Here is an 18,633-nt window from a genome sequence, read left to right on the forward strand (position 1 = left end):
TCTTGTGCAAATAACGTTTGGTAAATTAAAAGCCTTCTAAAACAAACAAAAAGCCCCAAGAAATTAACAGAATAAATATTTTCAAACACAGCCCATTTTCCACAAACAATACTGAAATGTGCCGGTCTAAAGATACTTGGACAAAAGCCATAAATCTGTAGCCAAAGCAGTGTTCTCTTAACTGTGGGACATGACCCCTGGCAGGAGAATTCCAAGAAAAGACGAGGTGTTTGGGAAGGGGGAGAAAAAGCAATGCCAAGACAGGTGCAGTGATTATGACTGGGAAGGAAGGGGGCTACAAAAGGTAAAGGGAGGGACCCAAGACAAATTAGTTTGAGAAACACAGACTTGTGCTCTAAACAACAAATAGAATAACACATATCTAAAATAAATGAGAAGAAATTAATGAAACCTGAAGTGGATGTTTACTGCCTAACACACTGCACAGCATACTGTCAAACCAACAATTTGACAGTATTTGACTATTCCACTCAAAGGATATCTTTCTTCTTCTGGTATTAAGTTATCCACAACCTCAGTAAAGCCACAGGGTTCCTCACACTTACTGGAATGATTGCATGAGCACTGAATTTTAGCTTAAGCCAAGCACTTCTAAACTAAACTGTCCATGAAACAATTAAACAATCTATTTTCATTCATTTTATTGACTGTGCACTTACTGAGTACACAGAGCCATAAGTTGAGAGGCACAGTCTTTGTCTCCTAAAAATGTTCAAACAGAGTTAGAAGGCAAAAAAGAAAAAGTTTTAAGAATTGACTGAAGCATGATAGATCAATGGATATATGTTATTTCCAGTAACATGTTTATCATGTATATGGATATGTTCATTCATTCCTTTTGCTTACCACATTAAGAAATTACGTAGCTTTCAGAGGATAGAGCATCAGGGAAAAAAGAAAGCAAAGAAAAATACTTCAGAGTTACAAACTGTATCTTTCAAGACTTTATGCACATAAAAGTTTGCTGCTTCTCCTAAATAAGTACTTCCAAGTGAGACAGATCCAAAAAGAAAGTCTTTGCCTTTAAAGCTGAGCAAAAGCAATGGCAACTGGAAAACTACTAAAGGAGCTTATTTCCAAAATAATAAATGGTTCCTTAACAATGTTTTGGTGCCAGATTCCTACCTTTCAATCTGGAAACTCCTAACAAAAGCTCTTCATTTGATTTCAGGTTTCATCCAAAGGAACAGAAAATCTGTAAAGGTAACTAACACTGATTTCATAGTTTCAGTTTTAAGCTTCAGCCAGAACACAATTCACAATTATGATTCATTCAGGGTGGGTTTTTTACTCTTCATTTCTCAATATAATGCCAAAGTGCACACACACACACACAAAAAAACTTCCTTGGGAAACTGTCACCAAATGTGGATGAACTGCTTTATTCATAAATGCTTGACCTACAGAAAATTATAATTTGAAATTGACTGCAATGTTGGACATTTTCATTGCAAACAACTTCAGAGCAAGCAGACTACAAATACTCTATTTGCAGTACAGGGTGAGTTTATCCAATTTGTAACATATTTGTAACTTCTGAAAATGATAAGAACAGCTGTTTGCAAGGAAATCTTTAAAGCAGATCACATAAAGGCTGGAATGTGAAAAATTTGACATAGCACATCTATTTTGTTTTGGTGCATTCAGACAATGCTTCCTCCCAGATACTTCTCCTGTATTATTTGAAAGTCACTGAAATTCTTTGAGAGATTGCCCTCAGAAAATACGAAATGCATGTTCTTAGAAAGTTTACATTAGTTCTTACTTACATGAATGAAACATACAGGCATGAGTACAGAAAGTATTACATATTCATAAGAGACCATGACTGCAAAGGATATTAATGTACATTGGTCTTGTAGGACCAACATATAAATAGACCTAAGCCTTGGCTCAGGAGGATATGGTGGCTAGGTAATTTAGCAAAAACTGCACTGGTTAAAGTGCCACAGAACTCATAAAACTTTTAAAGTAGATAGGATTTGGGATTCTTCCATCATAATCCTTCCCTTTGAAATAACACGATTATTTTGGACATAAAAACCTATTCTTAGGGATTTAGAAACACACAATTGTTTAGAAACACACACTCATCCATGAGAATTTAAAACTAAATGCATTAGGAGTATGGTTCTAGTCCAGGAATAACCAATTATTTACTTGTCAAGCCCCCATGTTCTGGTTTTAAAGAATCATTTACCACTTCTCCAATAGTTTTTACTATTTCACATGAAACTTGTTTACACAGGAGATGAAGCAAAAAACCAACTTTCCTTAAAATAATACAAGCATCTCCTCCCAGAGCTCCCATCCTTGTGAACTACAGAACTTAAAAAGCCTTGGGCAATGAGAAGCCAGGGCTTGAAATGTGATAGGCATCCACTCAGTAGCAATGAAAAGGCGCCTTTGGCACTAAGGCCACTATCAGGAGGGACACAAGAAGTGCTACATTTATTCCACACACAGCCATGCTATACAATCTGGTCATCAGAAGTGAGGGGCAGATTGCTGCAGTTTCAGAACACACCAGCATGATGACTGTTCCAGATTTTTTTGCTGTGGATGAGCAGAAAAAAAACAAGCCAGAAAAATGGAAGGGCCATGGTGTCAAGCACAATGACTAAAACTATTTTGAGGTTAGAAGTGAATGTTCTTGTACATCAACTGTGCTAATAAAATGAATTACCTTTCCCTACAAATCCTAGGAAGAAATCAAGTACTCCTCCCTTTCTTCCCCTCCTCAGTTAATGGACAATCTGCAGAAGCTGCTTCCTGCAGGCAGACTCCAGCCTCAATTGCGCTGCCTTCATCTGTGTTACAGACACAGCCTTTGCTTCCTCTGCTGCTTTGTTACACTTTGTTACTCCCACCTCCCCAAATTCTCTGCCAAGACAGATTCTTACTGCTGAACTACACACTTTTAGGAAATAATTCCTTCTCAAAGCCTCTGTCTAGTCCAGGTCCACAGAGAAGATGAAAATTATTCCACAGCTTAAGCAGTAATACATTCAACAGAGAGGATTAGAAGGTCCAGTGCTTGCTGTGTACTGATGATCCACATGGCTGAACTTCAGAGACACAGGCAGATACATTTGGTGGCTGCAGATTTAAAGCTTTGGCTGCCAGGGAATTTATACACCCCTGGTCACCCTCTACAGAGTACAGCCATCATATCTGCAGCCAAAACAACTCCATTTGGAAGTGTCAGAAACATACACAAAGCTGCACAAACACTTCTTGCACACCTGAAGGATACTTGGAAGAAAGAGTAATAAAATATTCCAACTATACCAGCCCATCTCTGCTGCAAACTGGAGCTGCCCCACTTAGAGACAAGCAGGAAAAGCTCCACCAAATAATCAACACCAGGAATTTGAACACAACAAAATAAAAAAACCCACAGTTTTCTGGGGAAACATTTGTGAGGAAGTTTCTGAGAACTGGCAACCTTGAATAAAGTTCACCTCATGATTCAACCACTCCTTCACACTGAATAGTTTTTGCCATCAGGATTGTTGAGGCTTTTCAGAATGAAAAAAAGATGAAGAGAAGACAGACTACATTCCAGTTTTCCTATGTGCTCATCTATCTTCAGCACTTGGATTCAAAAAGCATTAAGAATTGCTAAATTTTATTGTTGGGGAAAAAAAAAAATCAAGGAAATATATGTGTTTTAAGTATATCTGTATTGGCAAATTCTTTAGGCATTCTGTGCTATCAAGTCCCATGCAGCGTTTAACTACTATAAAAGGGAATTTAGGTACAATGTTTAAAAGAGGGCTTTAAGGTTTGAAATGGTACTGAAACTCCAGTCTGACTGCATTCAGTTTCCACTACAGAAAATCACACCCTATGGATAACCTACTTTATAATCCACGTGATCAAGTCAAACACTTTAAGAGATCCTTTTTTTCTACGTATTTCATGTTAAGTGCTTTGGAAAGTTGGCCAGAGTAAAAGTTACACATCCTATCTGTATGGTACATGGCCCATTCATAACTTCCCTTTTCATACTAATTAATACAGTACTTGACAAGAAATGTGATATCTGCTAAAACACTGACACAACCTGTACCACAACCTGCTTCAGCTTTAAATTACTTAATTGGTGCCATTTGCTCAACTACTATTTAAGCTCTTGCAAGATTTTAATTCTAAATATTTTCCTAGAACCTTGGAACACTTTTTGTTCTTGTATTATTGGTTAAAATTGAATTATCTGACTAAAAAACAAAAAAAAACCCACAAACCCATGGTAAAGAAAATCTATATCTTGAGAATATTTAATTTTTCAGCCAAATCAATTTTTTTGAAATTATAAATTTTAATACTCAATAATAATAATAATCAGATATCATACTGTGTGAAAAATTACATGAACCCTAAAGTCAAATGTCTGAGGTGCAAATGCAGGCTTAGCATATGGGTCTGCTCTGCCATGGCCTACTCTGACAAGATGCAGGAAAGGTACAAAGTCAATTTAACCTCAGGAAAAATACCCCTGCTGTGCTGCACTAAAGAAATACTTCTGGTTCCCACACAAGCAGCACCAGTAAGACCCAGACTCATTCCACACTGTCCCTACAAGTCAGAGAAAGCTGAAAGGAAGGTATCCTAAACTGTCATTTCACCCATCTCACTAAAATGATAAAAACATAGAAATAAAAAGAAATCCTTTTGGCATCCTACATCAAGCACATGAGCTGCTCAAGTAAGCACAACACACTAGAGACAGGTTTCAGTTCATGTCCTTCAATGATACTCACAGTAACAGATTTCACAACGAATCCTCAGATTAAACTTTTCTTGTCTTCAAAAGGCAGAAGTGCTTTAATTTTACATACAGATTTAATTCAATATTTTTCAGCCTATACCTCAAATAATAAAACTTTTCCAAACCATCCAAATTTAAGTAATAAATCTTCACCCTACTAAGGCTTGTTTCCTATTTTGTGTTCCTGCAAAGTTGAAAAAAAATCCACACATCTAAATAACTTACTTGATATAGGGTTGAGTATTTCAGGATGTTAATACATGATAAAGATGAAAATTTAATTTTTTTTTTTGTGCTGGTTTTCATGTTCCCTGGACAAATGTCCATTTAAAATGCAGTTATTTGAAATGCCTTAAATACTTCAAAACATAGAGCTCTTTTTAAGTACTACTTAACACATGAAAAAGTACCAAATTTTCAACCTGACTGCTTTACGTTTCCATTAATAAATTACAGTCAATCCATGGATCTCACACCTTTTAATACATTTGAAGAGGAGACAACCTAAAGAAATGCATGGAGCTGAAAGAACCCAACTAACACACAGGAATTCACTCTTAAAAACCCAACCAATTACAAACACAAAGCTCTGAGACTCTGAAGCAGTTTGGCCATTGCACAGCAACTCCTCAAACTGCTGCTTACTTGGCACACAGAGGTACCTGAATACACATTTCTACTATTCCTTCTGCCTTGAAAAGGTCAAGGGATCAACACTGAAATAAAGACAATACGTGACATTAATAAGCAGTATCTGCCCATAAAATACTATAAAGCAAAAAAACATATTTGGAAAAGTTTATACTCTTCTTAAATATTTCTATTACATGGATATTCACAGTGATTTTCCTGAAATCAGACACTTTCACCCTAGACCATAGACTGAAGTGATTTGAAATGGAAATATTTCCTGTCCACTCACTGCCAGTTTCTGTTCCCAGAGTGATATAACAGATGACATCCAGTACAATATATTCTTTTATTAACCATAAATTTGAGCCTGCTTTAGGGATTTGAAGTGTTCAGTTTCATGCTGAAAAAATGTAATGTTATCCACAGACCATCAGCATGTGTAACAAAACCAGAGCCACAGGTTATGTGACTTTGATCAAATTATGACAAAATTTCATCTGAATTTAAAAACTCTTGGAAAAGCATTTACACTAATTGTTTAACCTTTTATTTTTAAAGATCCACGCGCACTAACTGATCTTTTTCTGCAGGAAGTAGTCACTTCTAAGAAATTAAGTCTCTTTACAGAACGACAATGAACAAGTTGTCTTCTAGCATTCATCTTATTTAAGAAACAGAATGCAATGTAAGTTTTAAGATAGCATTTAAACACACAGATTAAAAAGTTAAATTGAATGGGTGTTTCTCACAAACTTTCACTTGACTTCTTTCTATCAACACTTAACTGAATATATACATAACTAATGCTAAAACACTGACCAGGAAAATATAAAACACAATCAGATTATTGTAGTAAATCGAGAAGTAGATCCAAAGATCATCATGTTTCATTTCCAGTAGAAATGATAGCTTATAACAGGAATACTGCTTGGATATAATTGTAAAATATAAGCATGGAAACAAATACATTTTTTTGTTGCAGTACTACCTAACCACAGTGGGAGGAGAGAGAGGAATCACACCTAGAAATCCAAGTCAGCTTGCCACGGAGAAGCACGTAGATAAACTACTGGAGTTTGCATACTGGAGCCTCAATAGTTGAATGGAATATAATAAACAGTAACTAAAAGATGTAAACCAAATGCAATGTGGCCACACTGAACAATCATCATCCACAGCTCCCAGCATTGTTACACGATACTGGATGTTATTCTATCACTTATTTGGGGCTTTGATTCCTACATTTACTGCCAGAAGGTAATAAAAAGAAACTTTTGTCATTGCAGCTCATTCTTTAGTGAGCTGAATGTCCCATTTTTAAACCACTGCATGACATTTCACGGCCAGTGGTCCTTAATGAAAAAGAACCCCAAAAGTGAATGGCATGATTAGTGAATTACTCTTACAAATGCAACTATAAGGAGAAACCTAAGCTATCCCAACTTGCATTATTCCTAGCTAATGAATAAAAGATAAAGGTTTTGTTTCCTTTGATGTTCTGAAGAAGCATGGAAAAATAAATTTTCACCTGTTAAGGGTCTGGCTGAGTTAGGTGTTTGTTTTTTCTTTTTGTTTCTTATTTTAATTCATTTTGTACTTAACCTATTCCTCCTGTCAGAAGGTAAACCAAGCTAATAATTAAACACCACCATCATTTTCTCAAAAAAGAGAACTGAACAATAAAGCTAAGTTGTAACCATGCAACAGATAATTTTACTGGTTCTTTGAAAAGTACCTTAGCTAAACTTTTTGTAGTAAATAATACAAAAAGCAAAACCCTAGATACTCTCTCATAACTAAAGCATCAAGCTACACATCTGGCCTTTTCTCCTTTTGGGGCTGTTAACACTTGCTTTGTAAAGCAATACCAGGAGACCTCAGATAAAATTTTGTCAGAGTAAACAAAATGAAAGCTCCTTATAATGGGAAATAATCCTTAACTGTACTCCCTAACTACACAGATTTGCTTATAGACACTGTATTAATATGAGATGCTGTATTCAGAGCAAGATAAGAAATAGAGTTAATAAGACCCACTGGGTTGTTCTGTAATTTTAGTGGTAAGCTGAACAAATTCCATTCCCAAACTATAGGCTGGATGGTGAAGTGCCCCCCTTGGGTTACAAATGAATACACTACTCTTCATTTCCTGGCAGGAAGGGTTGTATAGCATTACGGTGAGCTCCATATTCTACCACGGAGTTGGCTGCATTTCAACAGATGCTGAAGTGATTTCTGAAACAGTATCATCTTCTTGCCAGTGAAAAACCCACTGTTCAGAAACAGTCATATGAAAAATATTGAATAATTTATATGCTCATTATACTAACCTCAAACTCTTCTGACGAGATACCTTTAAAACAGTATCTAAATTAACACAATTTAAGGGTGGGAATGTTAAAAGCATCTGAATAGCTACATGGAACACTGGGCCTAATCACAAAATTAGCCTGGGGATTTCCTGACTCTGCTGTCCAGTTACTCTGACTCCATGCTGTAGTTCACCAATTCTGAACATATACTTAAAATAAATGCATGGGGACCTCATTTTATCCATGTCATTGAAATTACTCCAGTTGTGAAAAGGGGAAAAAACAAACAGAACAAGAAAAGTAGGGATACTTTCCATTCAAACTGCTTTAGAAATGTGATTTACACTGCAGCTTACAAATAGGTGCATTAAAGCAGATGAGAAGGAAAGGGCAACATCAACATCAAAGTGGGAAGAAACAGATGGGAGTGAGAATTTCACTAACCAGCTTCACTGCTGAGTCAATATAAAATGTATCTACACCCCTGAGCCACAAAAGAGAACAAATCCCATTGAAAGTTAATAGGAGTTAGGGCACTCCATTCTTTTTCAGAATCCCACTTAAAGATTTAAGGATCTGCTCACACTTAAGGGGTGAAGCTTAAATCACCCATTTACACCCCATCTCTCTCAAACTTCAAGGCCAAGCCCAACACAAGCTTGAAAACTTTGCCAAAAAGGTTTGTGATTCAGCAATGCCCCCTTCCCACACAGTATTTAGAGTTCATCCAGACAGAGCACCCTTTATGCTCAGCAAAAATTGCACAATTTGCCAGTTTCAACTTCCATCGTCATTTTGTTACTACTGCCTACAACTGGGGGCAAGCCCAGACAGGAAGATAAAACCGATTCCCATAGAAACTGGAGGAATAGGAAGCAGTGCAGGCAGGCTTTACAAGGGCTGTGAGACAGGATACAGACTGGCACCTTAATAGCTCAGAGGGAAAGAATGGGATTCTCCATTGGCTGGGCAGCTGTAACCAAAGTTACTCTGGTACATTTGAGCGGGGGAAAAAAAAATCACAGAATCATTAAGGTTGGAATCAAGGAAGTTATTCCTGTGGGATAAACAATGATACAACTTCACAGAGCACTTCCCAGTCTACAAGAACATATTGCATGAGTTGTTCCAGGACACAGCAATGCAACAGTGAGACTGAAGACAGCAATTATCAACAAAGCCTATGCAGCAGATATTGCCCTGCCAGCCACTGCCCAGCTGTGGGTCAGCTCTGCCCCCCAGCCCTGTCCTGCAGTTCAGCTGGCTGGCTCCACATTCAGGGGGTTCTGTGCAGCACTGCCCCTGCTGAGGACAGCACCCAAACTCTTGGCACGCAGGATGCACTGGGGAACGATGGGCACTGTGAACTCAGGACCTCCATCACCAGCTGGTGACATCCCCACGGACACAAGGCAGCAGCCAGACGAGAGGCTCGCAGTACCCAGCTCTTGCCTCGAAACAAAGTCAGTGCCAGCAGCTCAGTGCCGGGCACCACACAGCATCGAGCCATTTGAAGTCTGAAAGAAAACCCCATCAAAATGGATGTCAAAGTGTTGCCACTGATCTTAATAGGAAGGGTTTTAGCTCTTTACACAAAACAGCCCAATAAAACCAGAAAGAAATCCCTTAGCTTTCCATGTTTGAAAGGAAAACAGATTGGGGTGTTGTTTCTACGAGCAGATGACAGAGGCCTGTTTAAAGTCCTGTTTGGAGTTTGTTTAAATCACTGTATAAAAAGATCATGTGACTATTCTACGTTTCTAAAGTTGTATTTTTTAATGCTTTCTGATTCCAGGCCAGTCACCCCTGGAATTGCATATGTTTAACTGAGCAGCTGATTATTTATAATTTTAACAATTTGGAAGATTAACTGTTTGGATCTAAACATTCTCATATTATGCTTTTCTACAAGCTACACTAGCTTCACATGTAATTTTAACCTACATTATTTGGAAAAAAAATTCTCATTTAGCCTGTAAAATTAAGGTTTTAAAAAGGGGACTTTGACAATTCAGATTACTCTTCAGTGTTTTACATACAAATAGCTGAAACTTCTGTATAGATAAGCAAACATAGAACAAATTTCCTTTTGTGAATACCAGAATCCAACCCAGCAGCCTGCTCCTCTTGGAGTTCCATAACTTTTACAGGAAAATATTAGACAATATATGGAAATACTGTTATGCTATAATTAAAAAACTCAGGAAAATCCATTTTATAAAAGTAGGGTGAGCTTTAAGCAACAATATGAGTTCGGGATTCCCATGGAGAACTAAAATCCTCCATTTGAAAATACAAAGCAAAGTTAATTAGAAAACACAGTTTGAGCAAAGAGGGTTCTTGCAAAGAGTTCTTAGAAAGGATCACCTTGAATGTGTTTGATGCTGAGGCGACGCCATAACTTTTCTTCACACAAAAGCAGTCATCTACAGAGCACAACCAGATGTTAAGTTTTCTTTTCTTAGTTTCTGTAAACCTCTGTGACCTCTCTCAAATTAAAAAAGGGAATAGCATTTTTAAAGCCACAGGAGCTATCATTAGTGAAGCATTCTAAGGATTTTCATTAATTCATAGCCAGCCAACCAGGAATTTTCCCACAGCCGTATACAAAAAAAGTCAGGGAAGTCATTGATTGCTTGGTTGGATTTGAATGTAGTCAGAAATAAGATCAGAAATACCTAGTCACGCCCACTGATATAAGAGTGAAGAACATAGGCAAGGTCAGAAATTAAAATCCAAGTCTGCCCACCAACCACGAGGAAAATCCAGCAGGGCCATATAACAGGGGGTATAAAAATGGTTATTACACACAATTTTGTGAGATAATGGTTCATATGGATAGATCATTACAAATCAATCATCTGGAAACCTAAAGCCCAGAATGTGCAGCTCCAAGCAGATCTGCAGGCCTATCATGTCCTTCAGACAGCAGCCTCAAGATGTGATTGATGTTGTCCAGTTGCTGTTCACAGCAACTCATGGCCCATACACACATTTAGCTGGAGCCCTTTGAACTCCACACGCTCCTTAATAGTCCCTTATTGTTCCTGTGAGCCCAGGGCTCAGCACAGAAGGAGCTCCTACCTTATTGTGAGATCCTCTGAACACAAAGGCTGGAGAAAACAGAACAGATTTCAGCAGCACTGCTCTCCAAGAGGCTGCACTGCCTTTGGCACTGCTGCAGCTCTGTGATGCGCAGGGGCCAGGGAAAGGGAGGCTCCAGAGCTGCTGCTCACTCCGTGCTGCAACAAAAGATGCATCAGGTAGCAGAGAGCAGCACATCACAGGCACTGCTGCGGGCTGGCACCTCACCAAGAGGGATAAATCTGATTCAGATTAGTCACAGACATACAACTCTGGTTCTCCTGAATCAACCAGAACACACATCTCAAGAGTTTATGCTTTCAGGTATGATACCTGATGTAGCATGGAATCTCCTAGGACAAAGCTACCTCTCAGATTTATCTGGGTTCATTGGAGCACGGCTGATGTGCCCCAAAAGCAGATTTACTGTCTTGCTGAGTAACAGCCCAAGGAGGAATAATAAAAATAGATTGTCTGGAACAATTCTTCAAAGCCAGTAGTGACATAATATTGTAACATCCTTGGAGTAAGAGAAATTCAGAGAATACAGTATCTCCTGGAACATGTGCTGATGCCTGATAAAATTCTAATCCAAGCTTTAATTATTTTTAATAATCAAATCAAACTTTGGGAGCACAAATCCCAACCTGCACGCTTGATTTTCCTCACACTCTCGGAATTTACCATGCAGAAATGAGAGGCGACAGGAGAACAATGTACCTTTAAACTCCATAAATGGTGTCTTCGACATGACACAAAGTACAATTTACTAAGAGAAGCAAGTTGAAGCATGTTAAAACACACATTTATACCCTGGTTTGGCTGGCAGAATTTTGGCTAACCAGCCAGTGTTTCTGCTGTATGAATACTGCAATGAGCCTATCCATTACTGGCATATGCCTGTATTCACTACTTTACTAAGTATATTTCTGATCAAAGTTTTTATGATAAAATCACATAGAAATATTGGGCATCAGAATGTGCCACTCCTTTTGAGGAGAGCTGGGGAGGACAAATAGGACAGTGAGACAATTATAAAATACTACATGCATGAAAGGATAAAATCCTTTTTCAAGTCTGCACTTAAATTTTGACCCTTAAATCAAGTCTCACATTACCATAACCTAAAGTTAAGTACTTCAGATGTACTGACCTGACATTATTTTAGGTTACGGTAATTTACACTTTCATTCAATCCTTTTTTATAATTCATATAGAGAAAAGGATATAAAAAAATTAGCATTCATGTAACTCATACTACTTTTATGTGGTTTTCCTAGGTGCAATAATGTCCAATATTAATTTTTAAATATAAAAATAACAACATAAAAACTGCTATAGGAACATCAGCACTAACCTAAAGTTTTGGAAAAAATATATTTCAAATACACTTCATTATACTGGTAGCAGTATATATAAAATCAATGTGATATACTTGCAAAATTTTTTACTTTTAAAAACTAAAAATGGCATTCAAGCTTAACAGTTCTGCAGTAATACTTCACAATCCTCTTGTTTGCTTGTAAAAACACATGCTAAATTTATGGGTAAAATTCAGCCTCTGAGCATAATTAAGCAGGCAAGTTCACATCAAAGCTTTGTTTCATCATCTTCAGACTGATCTGTTGGAAAAGACAGCTGGTCCTTATTAAACACCCTTTAAATGTTGAAGTTTTAAGTAAGTAACATCCATATTCTATTAACATTAACAAATAATTAACAAAAGAAAAGCTAGTATCATCTAATCATGACAGCTTAACATCCTTTCACCAGTGGAATATGAAGTATTAATCCATTAACGCAGAACTTGTTCTTAAATAAATGTCTCAAGATTTTAAATTAACAAGTCTGATACAGCAGTTTCTACACTTGTACTTACTCAAGAGCAGATTTTGAGGGGAAGCAGGGCATTGAGTGGAGTTCAGCATCTAAAGTAAGGGACACGTTCTAGAGAGGAAATCAATCAAATCTGTAACAGTCCCAAACAACTTCAACTGCAGAAACCCTGTTAAGTCAACAGCTGATGAATTATCATCATATTCAGACTGCCCAGTTTCATGCAAACACATAAGGAAATACACAATTTTGTTGGAAATATACAATTTCGTTGTTAATACTGAGAGTTAGTTTCAATTACATAAACATACGTTTCCATAAATGTTCATTCTGAAAACACAGCATTAAACTGAGGAAATAGTCATCTGCTACTTTAAACATGAACATATTTCTGCTACTTCATGCATTTCTAAATACATTTAAATAGGCCGATTTTTGATTTTTGACACCAGAGTAGGAATGGGGTCTCATTATCTGCTACATTACTCAATAAATGAAATTCAAAAGAAAACCTCAAAACAAAGCCCAGGGGGACCCTGGAGCCAAACTTTAAGCTAAACAAAAGTGATACAGATGCCCACCTGTATGACTGACCACGATTGCAAGGCCTTGCACTCAAGAAGCTGCATTGTATCTAACCACAGAACACACCAAGCTCTAAGTGACACATCTCATCAATCCTGAAACACTATCACATTGTTCTGGATGCCAGGGAGAGAAATCTATTGATTCTATAAATTAAAAAAAAAATGGCAGATAGGGAACTGCTGGCATCTGGTCTACAGAGCTTTAAAGCAGCTCTGGAACTGTCTACAGATTAAAGAGCTCCCTGATGGCAAACATTAACGCCTTCCACCATGCTCCATCTTAGGTCTGTCTTCTGCCTAATACCTTTTAAAACTTTTTAATACTCTGCAAGAGAAAATCTGGGATTTTTAACTGTTGAAAAATAACATGAAATAGAAGGGAAAAATTTAAACTTTGGTAACTTCTTGGCATTTTGCAGGGTGTTTTTCCTCCAAAATAAAGTTCCCAAAACATGTCCTTAGCTGGGAAAAGTATTTCCATATGACCTAGCTCCTAACTGTGGAGAAGTATAAGTCTACTTTGGTATGCTTAAAGAGATAAATGTAGGGACATAGCAGCATGAACCTAAAGAATAATGAGGCAGGCAGAGCTCCCAATAGTGGAACAGTAGGAAATCTTCAGTGTCTCTGCTCTGAAGTGAAAAGGAAATAACAAGTTCCTTACATAAAGAGCATAGAAGGGGACACAGGGAGTTTCAGGGAGAATGCACAGGAACAGAGCCTTCCAGTCTGTCTAAGAAGCTTTGCTTAGCAGAGCAAAGGAAGGTACAACTCTCTGCTAACAAGGATAGGAGGGTTGGTAAAATGCTGGATTATTTATTCTTCCTCATCATACACTCACATTAAACTTAAACTATATACTGAACACTGTTCAGTGCCAGGAACTTCAGAGGAATTAAACGTATGAAAAAAATTACTAGCGTGTGTAATCCCATCAGAATCTACAAAACAACTTGAGGGTTAAGTTGCTCATGTGTTTTACACTGAATAAATTAATCTGAAATACATTCAAATCATCCTCAGATCACACATCTGTCCTCTCTATGTACCTTGTGGCTTGTTTATAGCATGAGAAAAATTCAGGGACTACTTTTCCAGAATAGCTCCCCATGTGGACACACTTATTCTAGATTAAAACAGGCCCTTCTCTGAACCACATTTTTTCTGGATAAAGGTATGCATATGAGGTCCTAAGATCATCCATATGGAAAACTACTTTGCAATACTATTCTACTTTAAGCAAACGTCTACCCTAATATGAAATAATATTAAGTGTTGGAATACATCAAAATTTCTATTAAACATCAATGAAAGGAATCCTACACCAAGCAAAGTCAATCCAAATTCTACAATCCTGAACCCACTGAAATCTGATAATTCTTAGCCACAGTAATGTTAAGTTACTTGTCCTGGTATTAATTTCCTGCTAGACACATGTAGAGTTTGCAAGACAAATGCCACTATATTACCAGAGAAGATGAGCAATATATTTTGTGATGGAAGTTGTAAAACAAACAAAAAAATCACATCTAGAATGTGATTTAGTTTTTAGTTTTGAAAACATTAGGTATTCTTTCAACCACAGTCTAGTGATACGCTCTCATTAAGTCAGTTTTTTACTGCTACAGAACATCAAGGATCTATCATGCATTACTTGTGCATGTATGCATATTACCTCTATGTGTACAGAGAAAAATGAAACACCAATTCCCAAAAACATTCAAATGATGAAAAAACGATTCACCATAGGGAACTGCAACCCACATTTACAATATTAGCGGAGGAAAATACCCAACGTGCATATAAGTGTATCTAAATGCACATACAAACCCAGCAAGCTACATTTTGTTTCTCTTTGAACAATCATTGAAAGTTAAATTAGACATTTTTAGATTATTTATGCCCTTGAGAATTACCTGAATTCCACCACTTCATTTAATGCAAGCTAGACATTTTTACTTTCTCTAGATAAAATGTTAAGATTTATTCATGCCCTTAACATACATTAATTAGACACTACTTATAAATAACCTGCAATAAGAATAACTATTTGAATAGGATACAATTACTTAGGGCTTGTGTCTTTTCAATCAGTCAGTGTCCCTGCAGTGTTTAGAGTGGCAGAGGGGAAGTGGCCTGTGGTTAAACAGAGGAAATACCAAGGAATTTTAATAGAGCAAATAGTCTCTTTACTTCCTACAGGGTACTACTTCAAAGGCAGCCCTGCTCCAGAGCAGACAATGTGTTAGAGGGGCCATCAGTCATTTAATAGAATGTCAAGTCTACTCAAAACTTACATGCAGACAAAGATAAATACCACATAACTGAGACAATGGGTACCATCCTGCAGTCATTACTCTAATAAATGCTGCCCTGCCTGCATTATGGTGGTAATCATGTGCAAGGGTGGAATTACAAAATCAGACCACAAAATTATGACTACACAATCAGACAAGGTAACTAACAAATTAGCTAGGGAAGTCTGAACTTGAAGCTGAAAATACAATAAAACCAGAAACTAGTACAAATATTTTATAAGCTAAGATGGCACATTAGTTGTGAGCAATAAAGACAAAGGGTGGCTATGCTAATTGAAAAGAATGTAAGTTTTGCTCATCTAAAAGTAAGTCAAAATCATTGTATTAAAATAATTACATTGTGGCAGATTCCTGTTTAAAGCACACAATGATATTAACTATGTAAGCAAAAAAATAAATCCAGAACAAACTGCATCTGCATATTTCTATAAACATCAATATACATTAAGTGAAGTACTATGACTTGTAACAGTGATATTTTACTTAATAGAAGATGTAAAACTTGACACAAATATACAGCGGTGCTATGAGCCTGTGGAGTACCCTGCCCACGTCTGGTGAAAGACATAAAAGACATACTGAGCCAAAACATTTTACTGCTAATTCTGTGAAAAAGACCTAATAGGAGAGTCTAAACCTGTAACTGCTCCATCCAACACAAAGGTTTAGATCTTAAGCTTTATCAGGGTTTGAAGTTTGTTTTTTCACACTCTTCTTTTACATATTTCCCGATGCTTTCACCTTTCTAAACCATGCCCTACAAACTTCTGAACTCTGTGTTGCAGCAACGTTCTCAAAGGATCTGATCTGAAACCAAGAAAATCCTTAGTGACAGTCTAACAAAAAGGAAAAGCAATGAAAGTCAGTTGTGTTCCCTCCAGTGTTCCCGGATCACCACGCTTCAACTAAACCTGTAACCAGACATCAGGAGAAAGGAAAGGAACAAACCAAAACACACAGCTCAAAAGTTGTTAAAAGTATATTTAAAAAAAATAAACAAGAAAAAGAACGTGAAAAGCAATCGAGAAAAGTCTGACACCAGAAGCGGGAACAAAAAGCAAAGACCAGCAACAAAACGTTTATCACCTTCCTCCCCTCTTCCCCCTCCCGTAAATTTCCTACATCCTCTGTATAATGATCAGGCCCGGAGCTAAGACCCCAAGCCGGCCTCGAATCATTAAAATAACAAAGCCCCAGCGATCGCTTTTATCCAGGTCGGCTCGGGGAAGTGGAGAGCGCTGGTGGTAAAGGACCTGTTGAGTGACTTCTTCACACTCGCCGGCTACGAGCTGCCTCCCCCCTCGGCCAGAAACCAATAAATATCCCTGGCCGGGAAATGCCACCCTCTGTCCCGACCGCAATTAACTTCCAGATGCAGAGCCCCGGGGCAGCGTTATTTGTTGCAGAAGTGTCCCCAGGGCAGCCGCTCGCTCCCTCCCTGCTTCCCGCACTCCCGGAGCGGCCGCAGCAGCCCGCGGAACCCCGCTCCTCACGAAAGCCCCGGCCCGGCCCGGCCCGGCTGCCTGCGCGGGGAGCCGCAGCCCCGCTCCGCTCCGCTCCACTCACCCTGCCAGAGCACGCATCGGCCGCCGGGCCCCTCCTGCTGCCGGCTGCTCCGGCGGCCGCAGCGAGCCGGGGACCGCCGAGACAGGCGGCGAGGGCGAGGAGGAAGGAGCCGAGCTGCAGCCCCGGTGCCATGGTCCGCAGCGAGCCCGGCGGAGCGGGGGCGGCAGCGCTGCCGCCGGGTGCGCGCCGGTGTGTCGGTGTGTCGGTGTGTCCGGGTGCCTGACTCCGCCGCTGTGTGTGCATGCGCGCCCGGCCCGGGGGCGGGGGGTTTGCCCGAGCCCCGGCCCCGCCGCCCCCGCCCCGCTCCCGTCCTGGCAAACGGCAACAATGGGAGGGAGCAGAATCCCCTCCGGCTGCTTTGCTTTGCTCCCTTCCCTTCCCGGGGAGCCCGCAGTATGCCGGGCCTCCCCGCTCCCCGGGACAGCGGCGAGCTGCTACTGCCCTCCTGCAAATAAGGGGGTCAAGCCATCACCTGGCCGAATTCCCATCTTCGTTCCGTGGTGCGGTACCGTATTCCTGATCCACTCATTACATTGCAAGGAAGAGAAGTATCAAGGAAGATCAGTCATAGATCTTTGACATGATTTCATGCATTACAGAATCACAGAATCAATTTCACCTCTGAAACATCAAGTGCCAGGTCCAATCTTTCCTTAAACACTTTCAAGGGACAGTGACTCCTCCATCTCCATCCCAAAGTCTAGTCACCCTTACTGTGAAGAAATTCCTCCCAATGCCCAACCTCAAACTCCCTTGGCACAGTTTAAGACCGATTCTTCTTGTCCTGTTACTGCCTGGGAGAGGAGACCCCACAGGCTACAATCTCCTTTCAGGTAGCTGTAGAAGGTGATAAGGTCACCCCTAAGCCTCCTCTTCTCCGGGCTAAACAACACCAGCTCCCACAGCTACTCTTTAATTACTCTTTAATTAAGGAAGACAAGCTGAAAGACTATACTATCATAAAATTTTCAATTGCAGAAAATGCAAAGGAAGTGGTACATGGCAATAAACATTTCAACGCTTTCAACTGGAGTTAATTCTGATATTACATGTTTTGATGAAAACACTTTTCTTTAAAATAAAATAAATCCCATTTCTGATAAATATCAAATGTAAGGTGATCTAATCTATCAGTAAATTACATCAATTTCCACCCCTTTGCCTCAAAGTCACATAAGAGACAGAGCAGCCTAAGGCTCCATCGAGGCACAGGATGATTCAGCTTGGAAGAGACCCCAGCGGTCTCTTGGTTTAACCCTCTGCTCAAAGTATCCCTAACTTCAGTTTTAGATGAGACAGCCCAGGGCCTTGTCATACATCACTTTTACATATAACTTAACTCCAGTTATTTTGAAAACCTTGATTTTAGTACATTCTGTTTGCTATGATTCTTCTTGGACAAAAAACATCATCCTAATGGAGCAGACAAGCCCATCAGTATTCTATAAAAGACATTACAGTTTGGATTGAAGTAGTATGTAAAACCACCACTCAGGCAATCA

At 39.0% G+C, this 18,633-nt stretch overlaps 1 protein-coding gene across 1 annotated transcript in view; it reads right to left on the reverse strand.

The window, feature by feature from the left end:
* Positions 1-17,319, reverse strand: part of IL17RD (interleukin 17 receptor D) — a 42,984-nt gene extending 25,665 nt beyond the window's left edge. Inside the window, exon 1 of the mRNA XM_058845356.1 lies at positions 17,132-17,319. Coding sequence (XP_058701339.1) covers positions 17,132-17,263 — 132 coding nt within the window. The 5' untranslated portion in view covers positions 17,264-17,319. The remainder of the gene's footprint in view (positions 1-17,131) is intronic.
* Between the last annotated feature and the right edge of the window lie 1,314 nt (positions 17,320-18,633).

This window comes from Poecile atricapillus, chromosome 9 (assembly GCF_030490865.1).
Source record: "Poecile atricapillus isolate bPoeAtr1 chromosome 9, bPoeAtr1.hap1, whole genome shotgun sequence".
In the NCBI taxonomy this organism is placed as follows: Eukaryota; Metazoa; Chordata; class Aves; order Passeriformes; family Paridae; genus Poecile; species Poecile atricapillus.